General features: G+C 40.9%; 2 protein-coding genes across 3 annotated transcripts in view; one reads left to right on the plus strand and one right to left on the minus strand.

Annotated features, from left to right (window-relative positions):
- GPC1 (glypican 1) overlaps positions 1–8,352 on the plus strand; it is a 197,955-nt gene extending 189,603 nt beyond the window's left edge. The window contains exons 6-9 of the mRNA XM_035132470.2: positions 314–433; positions 1,762–1,895; positions 2,832–3,007; positions 3,890–8,352. Coding sequence (XP_034988361.1) covers positions 314–433; positions 1,762–1,895; positions 2,832–3,007; positions 3,890–4,110 — 651 coding nt within the window. The 3' untranslated portion in view covers positions 4,111–8,352. The remainder of the gene's footprint in view (positions 1–313; positions 434–1,761; positions 1,896–2,831; positions 3,008–3,889) is intronic.
- Positions 8,353–8,418: 66 nt separating this feature from the next.
- Positions 8,419–18,465, minus strand: part of ANKMY1 (ankyrin repeat and MYND domain containing 1) — a 31,517-nt gene continuing 21,470 nt past the window's right edge. The window contains exons 14-18 of one of the 2 annotated variants that reach the window (XM_060274570.1): positions 16,969–17,134; positions 15,589–15,634; positions 14,925–15,067; positions 11,856–11,909; positions 8,419–9,754 (exon numbers count right to left, since the gene is read on the minus strand). In XM_060274570.1, coding sequence (XP_060130553.1) covers positions 9,516–9,754; positions 11,856–11,909; positions 14,925–15,067; positions 15,589–15,634; positions 16,969–17,134 — 648 coding nt within the window. In that variant the 3' untranslated portion in view covers positions 8,419–9,515. The remainder of the gene's footprint in view (positions 9,755–11,855; positions 11,910–14,924; positions 15,068–15,588; positions 15,635–16,968; positions 17,135–18,465) is intronic. The other variant, XM_035133997.2, reaches the window with a different exon arrangement.

Raw genomic sequence — 18,465 nt, forward strand, 5'->3', positions numbered from 1 at the left:
GAGCATATGACTTGTATGCAAAGGTACCAATCCTTGGCATCTTCAGGTAAGACTGGAAGAAATATGCACCTGAAATTGTGGAGATCTGCAGCCAGTTACTCAACTAGACAGATCCATGGTCTGAACTAGTACAAAGCAGCTTCCTGTGTCCCCAAAGCAATGAGATATCTGAAAATTGGATTACTATTGTGTTAAAATTGGTATGTGTGAGCAAATGCGAAGTTAGGAAGAAATATGATTAACAGGGACATATTTTACAGCTGTGACTTATTAGATAAATGCTTTGCTGTTAAGTTTCGTATATTTTCTCCAGACCTTTCAAGGTTGTGGAAACCCCAAACTCAACTCAAAAGCTTCCAGTGCTGAGGAAAAGAAGAGGCGGGGAAAGTATGTCAGTGAAGATAAACCTTCAGGGCTTAGTTCAGAGAAACTTGTGAGTATGGAATTTAGTTCTAACTTTTTTTTACAAATGCTTCTGTATGGAAACAATCTGTGTGGCCTATTGCTTAGAATAGCACTGGTTCAAGGTCACACAGAGAGCTTCCAGGTTGGCTGCTGGCTGGAAATCCAATATTCCCCGTCACAGTCTGACACCCTAACCCCAACACCACGTCACAAGCGGAGCTCGTCTTCCTGGTTTAATTATTCTTTAGGTGATGCCATTGGCATTTTTGAGATACTCCACTCATAATAATTTCAGGACAAAGTGAAATGTGGGCTGCCCACTGCTTTGCTCCTTCCACTTAAGCACTCACAGGCACCGTCTGTCTCTTGAGTGAAATTACAGCCTCCCTGCAACACTGTTGCAACTTAATATTTAATAAACTAACATGAAAATAAATGGGATAGTTCCGAGTACAGTCATACCTTGGATCCCGAACGCAAGTCGAACGTTTTGGGTTCCGAACACCACAATCCCGGAAGTGAGTGTTCTGGTTTACGAACGTTCTTTGAAACCCGAACGTCTGACGCAGCTTCCGATTGGCTGCAGGAAGTCGCGCCTTGGTTTCCAAACGTTTTGGAAGTCGAACGGACTTCCGGAATGGATTCCGTTTGACTTCTGACATACAACTGTAGTGGCCTTTCCTTCCCTTTGATTTTGGGACCTCTCTCAGTAATGTCAATGAAGTTCTAACTCTTGTTCCAGCTAGCCATTACTCAGCCTTTTTTACTGGCACACATCAATGTTACTACAGTAGTCACCACTAGCCACTTTCTTGAAGGAAGTTGATCTTCAACTTACTAGTACATCCTGACAGTTACTCACCCGCTCTCCTCCTTTGCCAAACTCTTCTACCATTTTAGTGCTTCTGTTCCCAGGCCTGGCATTCTGGGTGCTCTTGTCCATTTCTCCATCATAAGTACATAGGAAGAGGCCTGTTGGATTAAACCAAAGGCCCATCTAGGCCAGCATCCTGTTCTCACAGTGGCCAACTAGATGCCTGTGGAAAGCCCACAAGCAGGATAGGAGTTTGAGAGCTTTTCTCTTGATTTTTCTTGGGAGAACTTAAATAAATGTTGTGTTGATAGCTTTCTGCTGTATGAAATAGCAGCTTCGGTAAAGTAGCCTGTCTTGAATTGTGTACTAAAAAAACAACTATGGCAATTATAGCAGAGCTGCATTGTTTTAAGTGGATTAACAAACTGCCCAGTGTTTGAACCCACAAACTCTGGATCAGTTTATCATGATTGAGCTTGGCATTCAAAATGTCACTTTAAAATACCTTCCTCCTTCAGCTTTGATTCTTCTCCATCTGGCAGGTTTCAGATGCCAAAGTGAAGCTGAGAGAAATAAGGGACTTCTGGGTTGCCCTCCCAAGCACACTTTGCAATGAAAAAGTTTCCTCTGGTTCTGTGAATGAGGACAGGTGCTGGAATGGAATGGCCAAAAGCGGGTAAGGCTGGTCAAAATGTGACAGAAGTTCAGCAGGGTGAAGTATACTCACACACCAGTTTCATGAAGCTTTGTAATCTGTAAATATGCACCCCATTATGGGGTAGATAAGAGAGAAAAGGCACAGTTTGCCTCGTCGAGGGAGTCAACATTAGTAGTCATTGGGATCCTTTCCTTTTCCTTGTTTAGACTGAGCCCCACATAAACACGCCACATTTGCATGGGCAAAAAAATGGCTGCTGGTGTTATTCCCTGCACCTGGTTCAGACGTAATGCTGAGCCATAGTTTAAGGAGCCAGTCACAGGATTGAGAGATATTTCACACACACACACACACCATCTCTGGTTAAGGGCACCCCTAAACACCAATTTAGAACCAGTATTTCTTTTTAGAAGGGTTCTTTAGTAGTGTTAAAGGTAAAGGGACCCCTGAACATTAGGTCCAGTCATGACTGACTCTGGGGTTGTGGCGCTCATCTCGCGTTATTGGCCTAGGGAGCCGGCGCACAGCTCCCAGGTCATGTGGCCAGCATGACAGAGCTGCTTCTGGCGAACCAGAGCAGCACACGGAAACGCCGTTTACCTTCCCACTGTAGTGGTACCTATTTATCTACTTGCACTTTGACGTGCTTTTGAACTGCTAGGTGAGCAGGAGCTGGGACCGAGCAACGGGAACTCCCCCCGTCGTGGGGATTCGAACCGCCGACCTTCTGATCGGCAAGCCCTAGGTTCAGTGGTTTAACCCACAGCGCCATCCGCGTCCCATGTTAGCAGTGTTAGGATGCCTTTAATCAGGGTTGGGGACAGACATAAAGCCAAGATATAGCAGGTGGAGGCAGAGGGCAAGTGGAATTTGTGCCAACGTGTCAAATCAGTTGAGATAATGTTTGATACCCTAAAGTTGGCTTCTTGCATGAACACACATGGCTCTTTGCAGGTATCTTCCAGATGTGATGGGAGACGGACTAGCCAATCAAATCAATAACCCAGAAGTTGAGGTAGACATTACTAAACCAGACATGACTATTCGCCAGCAAATCATGCAGCTGAAGATTATGACAAATCGACTGCGCAACGCATATAATGGGAATGACGTGGATTTTCAGGACACAAGTAAGTACGGAGCTGAGAAAAGGCAACAGTGTTGTGCTGTGGAGGTGGCACAATCTGTATTATGCATACTTATATGATTTATATGATTAGCCGTTGAAAGAAAGCTCTGCAGGATTCCATGTTCAGAAATCAACAGAACATCAAAGAGGTTCAATTCACAATTCTGTTACTCCATACTTAATATAGGGCCAGTGCACAGAAGCAGTGGCAAGTTGGCTGCTGCAAGTGTTGCCCTTATTTGCTGACACCCAAGAACTGGAGTGCAAGAGATCTAGTTAGAAACACTTGGTGTTTTTACTCCTCCCTCCCTAGAGTGCTGGGTGCTACATCCATATCTTTATACAGGCATTCCCAAGACTTGTGCACCTGAGATTACCCAGTGTCTTCCCAGGGTTTCTTCTCCCTATCAGTCCCTAATGCCTCATTTCAGTGGACAAACTCCAGCTTTCCTCTGTCTGTTCAGCAGCAGCAGGGGCTTCAAGCTTGGGAAGATGCTGTAGCTCAAGATGGTAGTTCAAAATATTGCTCCTTTCTGTAATTAGTCCTTAGGAGCCTGTGGGCTCAAGTCCTCTTGTAACTACAGTAACAATGAGAACATGTCCAACTTCGGTTTGCTAAAAATGTGGATTGAAAGGCTCTGCACAGAATTTGGTCCACTCATCCCATTTCCCCCACCAGCTTTTGGGTGGCTTGTTAAATGTGGGCAACATTTAACAAGGGTGAGGTGAGACATACACTCCTGCTTCACTGCGTTCCAAATTCTTCCTTTGCTGTAAATTTGCTTTCACTGGCTTTATGGCAACAGCAATGCGCACATGGTGTGGTTTAATTTGCCAGCTCTTTTGGGACTGCCAAGCTTACTTGAACTTTTGTCTTGCCTAGGTGATGACATTAGCGGCTCTGGAAGCGGCGATAGTTGCATTGACGACATCTGCGGCAAAAAACTGTCCAAGAGCGCTAGCACCAGGCCGCCAGAGACACACCCAATGCCTAAGCAGTCTGGACAAGGTGTTGGTGGAAATAGCAGCAACATACTCTTGCCTTCTTCCTTTCTTTTGCTACTTTCTCTGGCTGCTGTTGCAGCACAGTACCTGCGGCGGTAACTCATTTGCGCAGCCGTGAAAGAGACTGTGGGTGGTTGTGGTCTTAACTTTGCCAAAAATGTGGACTATATTTAATTCATCTTGGCAAAATGAGGGAGATAAAACGTTCTTGATTGTTTGTGATGACCTGGCAGTGCTAGAACTGGTCTTTTCCCCCCTCCCCTTTCTTTTTTGGTCTTCTTTGAATGCTGGGGCCTTCTTTCTTTACCTCTTTTTATTATTAATTTGCCACAACGAGACACTTAGGAGCCTACAACAGATCTTGGCAGATAGGGGTAATAGGTAAAAAGGACAAATGACCCTCAAGGCCACATCATTTTTATTGACTCCAATAAAACACACAAGTATCTCATATTCTTATTTAGCTGTAGCCAAAGATGTGCTACATTTGTTTAAAACAATACACCTTTTTTAATTTAAAAACCTTTCGAGTGCTGTAACAGGGGGGGTCAGTTCATTATTTTCCATTAAGCAAGTGGCAAATGGTCCTTCCTGTATACTAGATTAGCAAAGTGATTATGGTGGAATTTGGAACAAAATTACTTTAATTGGCAAATACCTCTGTTAAAATTAGTGGTTGAAGCCACTTAGTATTTCTCCTACATCTAAATGAATTAAGAGTGAGTTTCAAGTTTTGCATGATCCTTTGAAAGTAGCATTCAAAATTGATTAAATGCAATACAGAATTGTAATATGCAACATTGTGCTAGAAATATGCATGGGGAGATTTCTGTCTGGAAAGCATTGTTTTCAGTTTGAGGCTGAAAAATTTCCCGTTATTAATAGACCAAAGGGATGATGCAAAGAAACTGCTTTGTGTATTAATACTGATCCTGTTAGCCACGCCTGGAGGCGACTTAATTGTTTGGCCCAGGGAACAATCATATACTAGCAAATACCCAGGGAATTTCCGTGGATACAACCTGCCCAAAGTACCACCAATTATGTCGATGGAAAGCAGACCAAAGCCATAGTTTGAGTCACCAAGTCAACCAGCTGCTACCTTATTTCATCTCACATCGGCATAGTTAACCTTATGTTCTCTAGTCCTTGTTTAGTAAAACTGCTTCACTTCAGCTAATTTTCTGATTGCTGCTACATATTTGCCAGGAGTATTGTCTGATATCAAGGTGGATGGGGTTGGAGGAAAGAGGGGCTGTCCAACCACATATCTACACCAACAGATTCACGTATGTATTTCACTGTCAAAACATCTGTGCTTACATAGTTCTCTGCTTTGGGTTCTTTTGGTACAGCCATAAACTATTTTTTTCCCTCTTTCAAAAATATCTAGCATAGAAAGGCCAATCCTATTCATGTTGTTGAATGATAGGAAGCCTTTGACACCATCTTTGCTGTTAATTCACTTTGTTTCATATCATGACTTTCCTTTTAGGACACAGGGATTATGAAAGCATATTTTTTAAAGTTTAATATATAGAGATAGGGGCTTTGCATAAATGTTGAAAACATTTCTTTTCTGCATCAAAGACAAATGCATTTCTTAACGACAGCATTCAAAAAGGCAGAATTACAGAAGCCGCCATCAGTTATAAAACGTGCAGAGTTAGCAGGGAAGCAATTCTAGTACTGTGGCACATGAATTAATGCAAGCAAATTAATTCAAATGAATTATCTTTCCCATTCCCGGCCCTATTTGTTTTTCTACAACACTGGGAGAAATTAATTTCCTAATCACTTCCATCGGTATTGGAGGCTGCCAAAAACATCACCAGAATGTTGAAAATACGCTACTGAAGTCTGATGCCAGAACGAATTTTTTTGCTTCAAAGAGCACCTGATTTTGCACATATTATTTTCAGTCCCTTGTAAGTAGAACAATACACCACCCCACTTTCATTATTGATCTCGTCCATCTATTATATTTATTTTTGTTTTCAGTTTAGGCCATTCTTAATAATTCTGAATACAAATGAGGCGTGAAAAGCAAATATCCTGCCTCCTTTGAACGTTAAGTTCAAATGCCTGGGGGGGGGAGGGGAGAGAATGGAGTGCCACATTCAAATAGCATTATATATGTAGCGTTCTGTTGGTAAAAAATAGAAATGAAATGCTATACACATTGAGGTAAAAATGAAACAGCTGCCATTTCCTTCCACCCCTAATTGAAAATCTTCTGCCAAACTGCTGGAGAGCCGTAAACTCAACACAGTCCTGGGCTCAAACTATGAGAGAAGTAGGGCCCGGTGTGTTTACTCTATTGCTTTTAACTCGGCCTGCCACATGACATCTGAAACAGAAATTGGCTGTGTGAAAATATTTTTTCTAAGAGGAATGTGCAAATAGGGACTGATGGCCCCCGCCCTCCACTTCCCTCCCCAAAGCCTCTCCCTCCCAGCCAACTTGACTTCCCGTATGAGAGCCCAATTGAGGAAAGCATGACATTGGGGAGAGAGGCAATGCTGCAAGGAAGCAGGCTGTGAGGGGGGTGGAAGTTTTCAGCGCTCATTTGCTCAATCCTGATTTTTATACGCAGTTGGGCCATCCCATATTTAAATAACACCTAAGCCCTTTGCAAAGCTGTCAGTCAGAAACCTGTCATGGTTTTTCTTTGTGCCATAATGTCTTTTTCAGTGGAGGGCTGAGGGTCAATAGAGGCTTTAAGAGCACTGATATTTATCATTTACAAATGACAAACAACCTATAATTTTCTGGTGGGCTTGTTAGGGAGTTAAGGTACAAATATATCCAGAGTACACCTTGGCTTTTTTTTTTAACTGCAAAATTAAGATTTATTTCACTTACTGGCATTCTTGGCCATTTATATATTTCTTTTGGTTACCAAGTTCCTGTAACTATCTTGCACTGTTGAACTATGTTCTTTGAATCCTTGTATAAATAAATAAATAAAAAAGGCTGGAGACTTAAATCTATATGAATGTCCCTTGCAACAACATGCTGCTTTATTTCTTCTGTTTTTACCGATTTTCAGAAGGTGCCAGACTAGCATCATGAAAAAGCATTCGTCAACTCGCTGGTGATAATAGCACAAAGAATGATCTGCCATTCCTGTATACTGTTAAAATAGCTACATCTTGATTAGTATTGCTATGCATTTACTCAGAAGCAAGTTTAAATTTTGATGGGCCGTAGTGCTTAGTAAGTGTATTTAGGATAGCACCATTAATGCTGACACTTGACAGCAATGAGCCACCTAGTTACTGTGGTGCGCCAATATGTGATGCCCTTCTAACTCCCTATAACTGAATGTTGTAACCGACAAGACACCAAAATGTATTTTTATCCAGAATGGTGTGACCAGGACAGCAGCCACCTGTGTATGGGCTGGAGTACAGTACAAGAAACACTTGGAGCTCCCACATGGTTTTTCAGTAGTCCCTTTCTTTCCCTCCTTGCCATTCCTGCCTGCCATTCTGAAATTCAAATTGTGCCTGTAATTTCAATTCTGACCACTAGTCAGAGTACAGTATTTAGGATTGGCGTTCAACTGTTAAAGCATGCTTAGTGGTCCAGAGAACCAGAGGAGAGGCACTTCTAGATAAACAGTGCCTACTTGGAAAACAATTGTACACCTGTCCCAATCCATTATGTGGATGGTCTGTGTTGGATTTAGTTGCTCACATCTAGCAGCAGAGATGCAAGTGTGGAAAGAGGTTTATGCACATAAATCTGGTTGGTGTAGACAGGGGTATAACAGCCCTGCAGAGAAAATATGCCTGCAACCAAAACCTGTTCCCAGCACAGCTACCAAGAGGTACTACCTGATTCCTCAGCAGCAGTCTCCTGGCCCCCTCCTCTCCTGCCTCCGAGTCTGAATTTCCCTCTGCCCCAGCTTCTTCCTGCTCACTAAGTCCTGTTGCCTCTTCAGCTTCTGACACCTCCCCCCCATCTTCTCCCTCTGACCACTCATCACCATCCCACCACCAATCCCCTGGCTCTGAGCCTTCTTCATCTTGGGGGGGGGGTCCCCCAGGCTGGGGTCTCCCAACACTCCTCTGCATCCAGCCAATCCACGCCACAAAGGCCTCAGCAACATGTTATATAAATTGCATCTCCATCACTTATACACAAATAAACAAGCAACCAGGCAAACTGCCATCCCAAACGAGGATGAATTGCCAATCTGTAATGCCATTAAATAAAGATATATATGGATTTAAATTGTCTGAATGCTATCAAGCAGATGAAGCAGCCTGGCTCATAGCAATCCGATGTGTTCGCTGGGTTGAACATGGGCTAGAACGCAATTATTTCACATGAAACAGCACGCATATAGAACATTTGATATAAACATGCCTTGTAGTCCTTCATTTAAATTCACTACAAAAACGAGGAGGAAATGGTATTTCAGAATTATTTTTATTGTGCAATATTTAAAACCAGTTGTCAGACACACACAAAAAAATCAGGTCACAGATTCTTCCATTTAACAATGTAGTATAGGGACCACATATCAGTGAAATCAGTGGTAAGCATAATAACTCTGTAGTCTATTGTGGCTGACCTTTTCATGTCTGGCACCTGCCGAGCCTTCCAACCCACCTCTAAAAAAATTTCCACTGACTGCAATAGGATCTGTAACAGTGCAGGTCACTAATACAGTTGCTGAGGTACCTCTCAAACAGAGTCCACAATTTCAACTCAATCACTTAAACTAATACTACTGAATGATATTGGGATCAATTCTATACTCTCCTATTAACGTCAACAGGTAATCTGGGCCAGATTCTTCCACTTTGTTCCCTCAGATTCCACAGCTTGAGTCAGTAAATGCTCACTGGATTAAGGACTGGAACCCGAGTTTGCTTCCCCGTTTATTGGACCAGCTGCATTTATCTCCCTACTAATTGTACATGTGTGAAAGATTTCATCCCACACATTTCCTACTGCTGCCAGTTCTTAGAACAAAAAGACCACCATAGGCAAAGGCTCTGGTCTGTGAAGCCTAAATTGCTTTAAAAGACTACTTTCCACTGAGAACACACAATTGGCAGGCAAAAGTCCTATTGCCACCAGGTAGAAACAAACTAAAGCCCTTTATGTCTGGAACAAGAAGGCACTAGCTGAAAAGCAAGCAGGTTTTTACCCTCTTGCTGCCACTGTGTCGCACCTCCAGGAGATCTACCAGCTAATCCCAAATCAAAGTGTTTTGAACTGTTTATTTATTTTTGTATTCTTTAAATGTGAAAAACTTTGGTTTTATGTTTGTATAGAAGAACTGACCTTGGAAAGATAGAGATATTTCACTACTACGTCCACGTTACCCAACCTCACTTTAAATAATGTAAGCGGGTTTCAGTACTGACACAAGAATGCAAAGTTCCTTTGATTATATCTTCCAGCGCCCTTTTCCCCCATCCTCCCTTATTAGCATTTTTCACATCAAATTACAGCTGAGCTGTACCAGTAAAAGTTAGAAGCATTTAAATGTAACTATAGTTCCCAGTATAAGGGAGATCTGCATGGCTGCTGCTCTTCTCAGGGTGTTTTGACACTGCCTCTTTCAGTTGTCTTGTCGCATCTTTCAATTGCTTCTTCTTCTTTTTCTCCTCCTCTTCTCTTCTACGTCTGGCTCTTTCATTCTCTCCCTCTTTGCCTTCCTTCTTCCTTCTGGTTGAAGCCTCTTTGCCCTTCTGAATCCGACCAGACCTGGTTATCCGCACTGGCAAAAAAGTACAGAAACATATATGTTACATTAATTTTATAACAAACCCATGCAAGAATGCAGTGAATTGCCAAAGGTGGAACTGAAATAATTATTCAATGTGTTTTTAATCACTGCCCACTAGTGGGCTTTTAGATAGGTTACTCTGTGAAATTCCTGCTACAATTGTGTATTGAGTTCCTCTCCAATTTCAGTCACTGAAATTCAGTCTCCTGCCCATGGTGGCAAAATGTTTCAAAGAAAGAGGGCAGACGGGATCCATAAAGGTGTTCGTCTATTTAGTCATCTGCATCTTTTTCTGCCTTCATCCCTTTCTGCAGAAATTGAGCAGCTCAGAATAACAGGATTGGGGGGGGGATACAAAAGGGCACAAGGCAAAACAGTATCACACAGTGGTACCTCGACTTACGAAGACGATCCGTTCCGCGGCCATCTTCGTTTCTCGAAGCGCCTGTTCTGCGCATGCACGAAGCGCGATTTTGCGCTTCTGCGCATGCGCCGACCGCGCACACCGCTTCTGCACAGCGAAAAGACTTCCAGGGTTGTCGACTTCGGAAGTCGAAACCTTAGGAAGTTGAGTCGTTCGGTTGTCAAGAAAATGGGAAGGAAAGGCGTGTTGCAGTGGGGAAGGGAGGCGCTAACATTGCACAGAAAATGAGTTCTTGCCTAACAACTGACATTTGCTAACAACTACACTGACCTATTGTCTGATCATTGTTTGACTGAGTTTTCTCTATTCTCAATACCAACAAAGCAGGAGCAACAGATACATGAGCAGAACAGCAAGAAATGCAGTTTTTGCAAACATTTGTACCACTACTGAAAGGTGTCCCTCCTTTGGGAAATAATCTTTCAGAGAATGCTGGTAAAGGAACAAAAGTGTTCAGGAAACCCTGAATAGGTTTGATTGTCCTCATCTTCCCCATTGGCTGGGATCACCCAGGAGACAATTCCTTGAAGCAGTATGTTCACTCTCAGTTTTGTTTGCCCTCAGAAATAAGTACACATAGCAAAATTTGACTAGTTACACAGCACATTGTGTTTTGCGAGTTCATTATGTGATTCTTGATTGGCTGAAATCCTGTAGTGGACGAGAATGAAGTCCTGGGCAAATAAAACAATGAACCTGAAGCAGCCGTTGATTAGAAGTTCCACGACTACCAAACAGACATGAAAAATGGAGAAGGGTCTCGCTGGCAGGGTTTTTTCTCATGCAATTTTCCTATTGCCTCTGAAAGCACTGGTTGTACACATACCTCCCTCCACAGAAACAAGCAAACATTTGGCATCACCCTACTGGAAATGTATATTGTGACAAAGCATACACCCTAGCTCATCCCCCCCCCCCCAAGCGTAACAGCATTTGTCTGTCTTATGCTATCTAGCAAAATCTAGCTTCCCTCCCACCCAGTTTTTAAAAAGACATTTGCATTGTCCATTCTAACCTAAAGAGTTGTATGGATTTATAAAGCAGAGTTCCCTCACCCGACCGCACTCACATTCCCACCAATTCAATGTAAAGAAGACAGTGTATGTTCATGAATAACAGCAGCAACAGAGAGAAAATACACTGGAAGGATTGTAGGATTGTAATGTACTTTAGCTATAATGGCATTTTATTCATATATTTATATATTTAGATACTGCTTATATGCCAATATGGCTTCTAAGCAGTTTACAACTATAAAATCAATACATAGTTAAAATACACAAAAACAATTCTATTGGGGCATTAAAACATCCTTAATTAAAATTAATTAAATTAAAATATAAAAATATACAATAAAAAGCAACTAAAGAAGGAAATAATATATTTTAATATTATAAATTATATTTACAATATACATGTATGCCCCAACTTATTCAAGCAATGTTCATGGCAGCTTACACTATAAAAAACATTAATAAACGTACCAACCATTTAAAAAAAATTTGAAAAGCAGGAACTAGGCTATAGCAATTAAACCAATAAACAACAATAATAAGCAGCCCCAGAATCTTAGCAAAAAAGAAAATCAGCAGCTGATTGTTACAATTACTGACCATGGAAAACAAAAACAAAAACAAAATAACAGATTAATAGTGACTGCTTACTTACCATCCAAATCACTTTCTTCTTCTTCCTCACAAAAATCAGCTGTAGAGTTATCATCTTTTGCAGCAATAAAACAAGGTGTAAAGACATTTCAGAATGTTCAACATTAAGACAACATTATGAACGCCTCAAAAGAATTGTGCCTTCCATGGAAGTGCTAGCTACAAGTAACTTCTATAGTGTAAAAATAAATGATGAGATTTAATTTATTGCAATGATAGAATTAACAAAGGATTGTGATCCATTTACATATATTCATAAAGTGTACATGCTTCCACTTTAGCAATCATTTCAACATATATTGCATGCCAAACAGAAATTACAGTTTTGTCTTTACATAAATGGTTTTCTTAAGACTACATTCACATGAACAGTCAGTTCAGTTCAATGTACCTTAACGTATCTAAACTCCAGCTGTGTTCTCTGAGAGGAAGTTAAGGTGAAGCAGGAGCAAGAATATTCTTCAAAAAGAGAAATGCAGAATTCCACCCCAGAATTGTTTGTGGAAATGTTTGTTTCTGACTCATCCCTCTCTAGAAATCAAAGCCAATTGAGAACTCTGGGGTGTCACCTCTTGACTGATTGAACGTGGGAATGTACCCATGTATATAATGTGGAAGCGAGCGGCACAGATATCCCTTCCTGCTAATAAGTAACACTGTTCAACGGTTTTCATGTGAATGTACCCTCAGGTTTTCTGCAATTGACATCAATGATCACTGGAAATTCTACAAATGAAAATCAGCAGCTACAATTAAAAAAAATCACTACCAATGATCTATTCATCTTCACTTAAACCACATCCTATTGGCTAGAAGAACTGAAGTGGAACTTTATGTCCTATCCAATCAGTGATCTGTTCTGTATGACAGAGATCTCACTGTATTATCCAGCCTGGTTCAATGAGGGAAATGCTGTTCACTGCAAAACAGTGTTCAAAAATTTCTCATCCATGGAAGCACCATTCTGTATCCCTATACTGAGAAATAACACTGTAGGTGGTGTTTGTAGTGAATGTTCCCATGGAGCACTTTATAAATAGTATTTATTTTCCAACTTCCTTTGTTAAGTGGCCTGATATTGCATCTGTCCGAGGCTCATGGTTTCAAATGTAACTAAATTTGATATGAATCACATCCCTGATTTTCAAACTGTTTGATGAACGTTTGGTCCAATTCTTTGTGGGCAAAAGATCCGCAACCATTTGGCAAGTTTAGCATAAGCAAAGCAATATTAGATTGCACAGTGTTGTCCAGCATGTGGAAGCCTTTATTGATATTATCTATGGCATCTATTTTTTCTGTAGAGAAAGAGGAAGTCAGTATCTTCTCAGACTTTCTTTCCCACTACCTATAGACAGAGAATTTCTGATGTTTAAAATTAACATATCCTGAGTTCAGTCTCTAGTAGTTTGGGAAAATCTTAGCCATGCTTGCTCCTTTCAAATGTGTCAAGTTCTTAAAGGCCAGATCTCTTCATCCCTCTTCAATCCTAAATAAGGATTTTTATTTTATTTTTTCATCACATCAGCAAAACGTAAACAAAAAAAGTATTTCAAAAAGACCTGAATGGTATCCTTTATGGGGGGAAACAATGGTTAAACGCACATCATATTCGTATATAGAATTCTTTGCTTCTAGGTCCTCTTTGCGGTAGCAGAAATCTTCTTCTTGCTCCAGTTCAAATCAATGAGTCTTCACCACCTTTTGTGGCCATTCTCTTATCAATCTTCTACTTAACTTTCAAGTCCAAGTGTTCCAGGAGTTGAGCTATGATAAATAAAGCCATCTGTCTTCACCACCTATGTGCTGTAGCCATGACTTTTTGTGCAGTACCTCAGCCAAAATGTCATGTCACTCTGCATACTATCAGTCTCTCTCTTCAGTCCTAGTCTAGACTCTTGCACGCCATAATTTCCAAAATCCAGTACATTTCAGTCACATTTGAATCAAACATAGGAAATAAAATAATTCCCTCTTAACAGCAAAGTTGGCAATACTTCATGTTATTTCCAGTTGGACAGCAAAACGGGAGCTCAACAGTTCCAACATATACTGTAACATTCTCTTAAAGGTTCCTGCATTTTCCTGTACAAAAACGCTGGGTTTTTTAAAAAAAATAAATGTGAATTCTGATCTTGATCCAGTACCAGCAGACCTGTACATACACACACAGGTATTTCTTTCATAGCAGAGATAAAATTCATACTTGCTGATCTTTGTTTTTTGCCCATTGTGACTCAAATAATAGGTTCAAAATTCCAGGCAATTGTTCACTTGTCTTCCCAAATAGAGTTGTTTCTTGCAAGGATGGGTACACGAGCTGATTTTTGAAGAAAAGAAATTACCGGTACTTGAATAAAACCAGATTATTTTCTGCAGCATTTCAACTCACTCCTTTTCACAGAGAATTATACATCCTTCCATTCCAGAATCAATCAATCAATCAATTTGGGGAAGGTCTGTAGCTCAGTGGTACAGCATCTGCTTTGTATGAAGAAGACCCCAAGTTTGATCCCTGGCATCTCCAGGTAGGAATGGGAATGTCCTCTGCCACAGACCCTGGAGAGCCACTGCCAGTCTTTGGAGACAGTCCTGAGGGAGATGAACCAATTGATCTGCTTCGACATCAGATAGCCTCCTTTGTATGACACAATTCAGAATGAGCTGCGGAGCCTATATACTGCAGTAACTTATCTGGCAAAGTCAACGTCTACTCTTTTATGACACCCTAGAAGTACACTGTGAAAGAACACCATATTGCAGGTGCATAATGAAGAACCTCCATGGAACAGTACAGTCTATTATCCTTTACAGTTACTGACAAATTGTATTGGTTACAAAACTTGTAAAGAGATGCATCGTGTTTCCAAATCAGTAAGTTAGAAAAAAAAACCCACAAAAATGTAATGCCAAAGTTCACTTTTCAAAAATCCACACACACAGGTTGGGAATAAGTATAAGGCTCTTTGTGATACTAGCAGATCTTATGATGCTCCTATACTTACTAGTCTCTTGTTTTTACCGTTGTGAATACACCTTGCTTTGCCCACAACCAGACAAATCAACCTACCTTGGAAACATTCTCTCTTATGGCGCTCATTCCAAGCCCTCACTTTACAAGTCTTGCTGCAGGTGAAGATCTCGAAACAGCGTGTGCATACTGAGAGGTTCACACCAACTGATCGCCCACATTGGTAGCAATATTTAAAGACTCTGCAAAAGAGAAATTATGTGGAAGTCAACATCTGTGATATTTGTATAAGTTACCTTGTTGGGATGGACATAGCAAGTAATTATGCGGCTAAGAAAGGCGTTGTTGAGAATTTATTTACTTACATTTGGATTTCTAGTACTACCCTTATCACAAACGTCTTAGACTCACTCTGCTGCAAACTCACACTCTCAATTAAGCACCTGCAAGTCTTAAAAGAACTGTCTGTTTCTTCAACACAAATACTGTCTATAGGCAACTGGCCCAAATGCCAATGTTCCAGTTTATTGAATGTTTTTTTTCCCAACTGGTAGTTTCACACCACTTTGGGAGTTGGCTGCAAAACTGTGTTAACAGATAATCATAGTAAATTAACTGAGCACTACATGTACAGGGGCGCTTACATTGGCTTATTCAAGTGGGTCCAATGGAGAGAGAGAAACATTGCAAGACAGCGCGCCGTATAGACTTCTGTAAGCTAATATGGACAGGGTGAATTTACATTTTTATATGCTGATCTTACCTGGGTGCATCTCCTTCCATTGCTACCACAACAGATCTCTTTCTTCCTGCACAACAACAGACACGCAAATGGAGATATTAAAGGCTTTTTTTTACCTAAAGCCAGAGCGTGTATACAATTGAAAACAATTACTAATGTTTCAAATATCTCAGAATTCAATGAGTTCCTTTCATCGATTGTTTCCTTCCTTATTTATTTCCTTACCAAAATTTTCTATCACTTGTTCGTTAAATATATATATATATTATTTTAAAAAATAGTTAAAAACAGGTATTTTAAAATATCCAAAAAGAAAACGCATGTAACTTGCGCATATGTGGACAGGCTTGCGTAAAGAAAACTATTTTAAGCAGGCGCCAAAAAGAGAACAGGAAAAAACTACCAAACAGAGAAAATGCATAAAGGATAAGGACCGTGACTACTGTAGTGACCACTGTAGTGTTGAGGCTACACCAGCAATAGCAGGAAATGTTAGGAAGTACCCCTTAAATCCAGCTTTGGGTCTAAGAACAGCAGCCTGCACCTGAGAAGGGAAGTTCTGGCCTGGAGTGGCAAGGAGAGAACATCCATTACAGTAACTCAGACAGGGCACGCTCAGACAAGCTGAGTTGCAACCCTTCCTACTAAAGGCTCTGATTACTATCTTTTTCACTATAAATATTGGCTATCCTCTCTTATCACTTGTAAATTTAATTTAAAGTTAAAGAAAAGAGAATTGGACTCCTCCTGGAAATGTTAAACCAAGATATGATCACCTAACTGTCACTCTTCCCTTCTCCCCCATGCCCATATAATTAAGCCATGGTCTCCTACCAGTAAGAAGCAAAAAAAATGTTAATCCCTTTTCTCCAACTCACCTGCACAGAATAAAGATGCATTTTAAAGCCATTTTGGCAGCGATTTGGGACTCCGATTGTGATTCTTCCATTGGAGGGGGTTAGACTAGATGACCCACTGGGTCCCTTCCAACTTTACAGTTCTATGATCCTACCGCCTCCACTTTCCCTGCCCAAATTTACTGCATCCTTGTTTTTCTACATGTTTTCGGGCATGTTTTTAAAATGACATATATAGTTACTATTAATTTCAAACTCTATTATTCAACCTATTCTTATTGTGCCGTTCATCGATTCTGTCTTAACATTATTAGCAAATATGCCAATTCCTTTTTAGTGCAATAAAATTACTCTTGATTTAGCTTCATTGTCCATCCTTGTTCGCCCTTGGGGTGCCAAATTCTGGAGTGCATTCAAGTCTCAGTGTCAAAAGATCAAAAAAAAAGAGGAGTGTAAGGATTGAATGTGAAAATTCAAAGCTTACAAGCAAACTGCAGGTTCCTAAAAATATTGTTATACTTCCAAAGGTTTCGCTTGGACTCACCATATTTGAGTCTTCGAAGTTCCTCTCTATCCCACTGTTTTTCTCTCGACGTGACGCACTCTCGAAGCCGTTCACTGAGGTACTCCAATAACTTTTTACGACTGGAGAAGGTTTCCCGCTCCGTTGGCGATAGGGCATGGTACGGCGTATGGAGCATTCTCTTATCCTGCAAAACACAAACGCCCACAAGATGCCAGCGAGGAAGCAGATCTGTACCTTCCCAAAAATCTACTTCCTTGTTATATTTGCAGGGAATGCGCGAGAATGTTGGCACAGGAAAACCACTATGACACCAGTAAGACTGGCATTAAAACACCCTGTAAAATTGACAGTGAAAGAGGCTGCCTTGGAGGGGGGGGGCTCTCCTTCACTGGAGGAGAGACCGGACGGCCATTTGTCAGGGATGCTAAAGTTGCATCCTACATTGAACAGAGCACTGCTCTGGATGACCTCCAAGGTACCTTCCAACTCTATGACTCTATTTTTTGTAAATTATTTTAAAGTGTTACAAAAGCATCCCCGGAGTCTCCTGTGATCCCTCCTTCCAAAGAAACTGAAGCTCGGAGAAGTTCTGCTCCTGGAACTTCCATACCACTTGGGAAGCGGAGCATACGTAACAGAACTTAAAAGCCCCCAGCCAGACATCACCAAGTGCATGGGGCTCTGTAACTGCTGTGCCCTTATTGCTCAGTGGTGATGTCTAGATTACTTGCAGAATAGGCAGGTTTGTTGAAGAAAAGAGGCTTCCAGCCTTTCGAGCACTTTCTGGTGGATGGAGCAGTCCCCAAGAATACAGACATTGGCCAACCCTGCCCTATTCCCTAGCTCAGGAAACACAACAGCCAACTCCAAAAAAAAAAAAGCAAAAATCCAACACTTCCTCTTATCCTTACTTTACTATGTCATTTAAAAGCAGCAAGGACTTATGGGGGCTCTTCTTTTCACAACCACATGTAACTTGGAAGCAAGTTTCAGGAACAGCAAATTATAAAGATAGACAAATGTATATAGCTTTTTATATAATTATAAATATTGAGAAATAAATACACACACATACAGAGAGAGAGGTGTATATATATGCATGTTGACGGAGAACAAAAGACATGTTCACACATAGGAAAGAAATGTACATGCAGCTTGAGTTGCACTTGCTTTCCTCGTAGTCATTTCCATCTGCACTGCTCTGCTAAATAAGTGGTACTCCTAATGCAAATAGGAACTCTAAAACAGTTAAACTTGCCCTCCTCCATACCTGCTATCATCCCCCCAGCCAGCAGCCGTTATCTGCATTTTAAAGAACACGTACAGTAAATGCAAGTATGTTCTTCATGTCACATTAGGTTGGTCCTGAAAATCACTTTTTATCACCTCTGATCTTGTAAGCTGATTGCTACTAATAATAATTTAAAGGGAACCTTGCGATCAAGTGTGAATTCATTTTCTTTCCAAAGGCAATGTCTGATCAAAATCTCTGTAAATCTTTGTGGAAGTAAAAGG

This window comes from Zootoca vivipara, chromosome 5, assembly GCF_963506605.1.
Source record: "Zootoca vivipara chromosome 5, rZooViv1.1, whole genome shotgun sequence".
Lineage (NCBI taxonomy): Eukaryota > Metazoa > Chordata > Lepidosauria > Squamata > Lacertidae > Zootoca > Zootoca vivipara.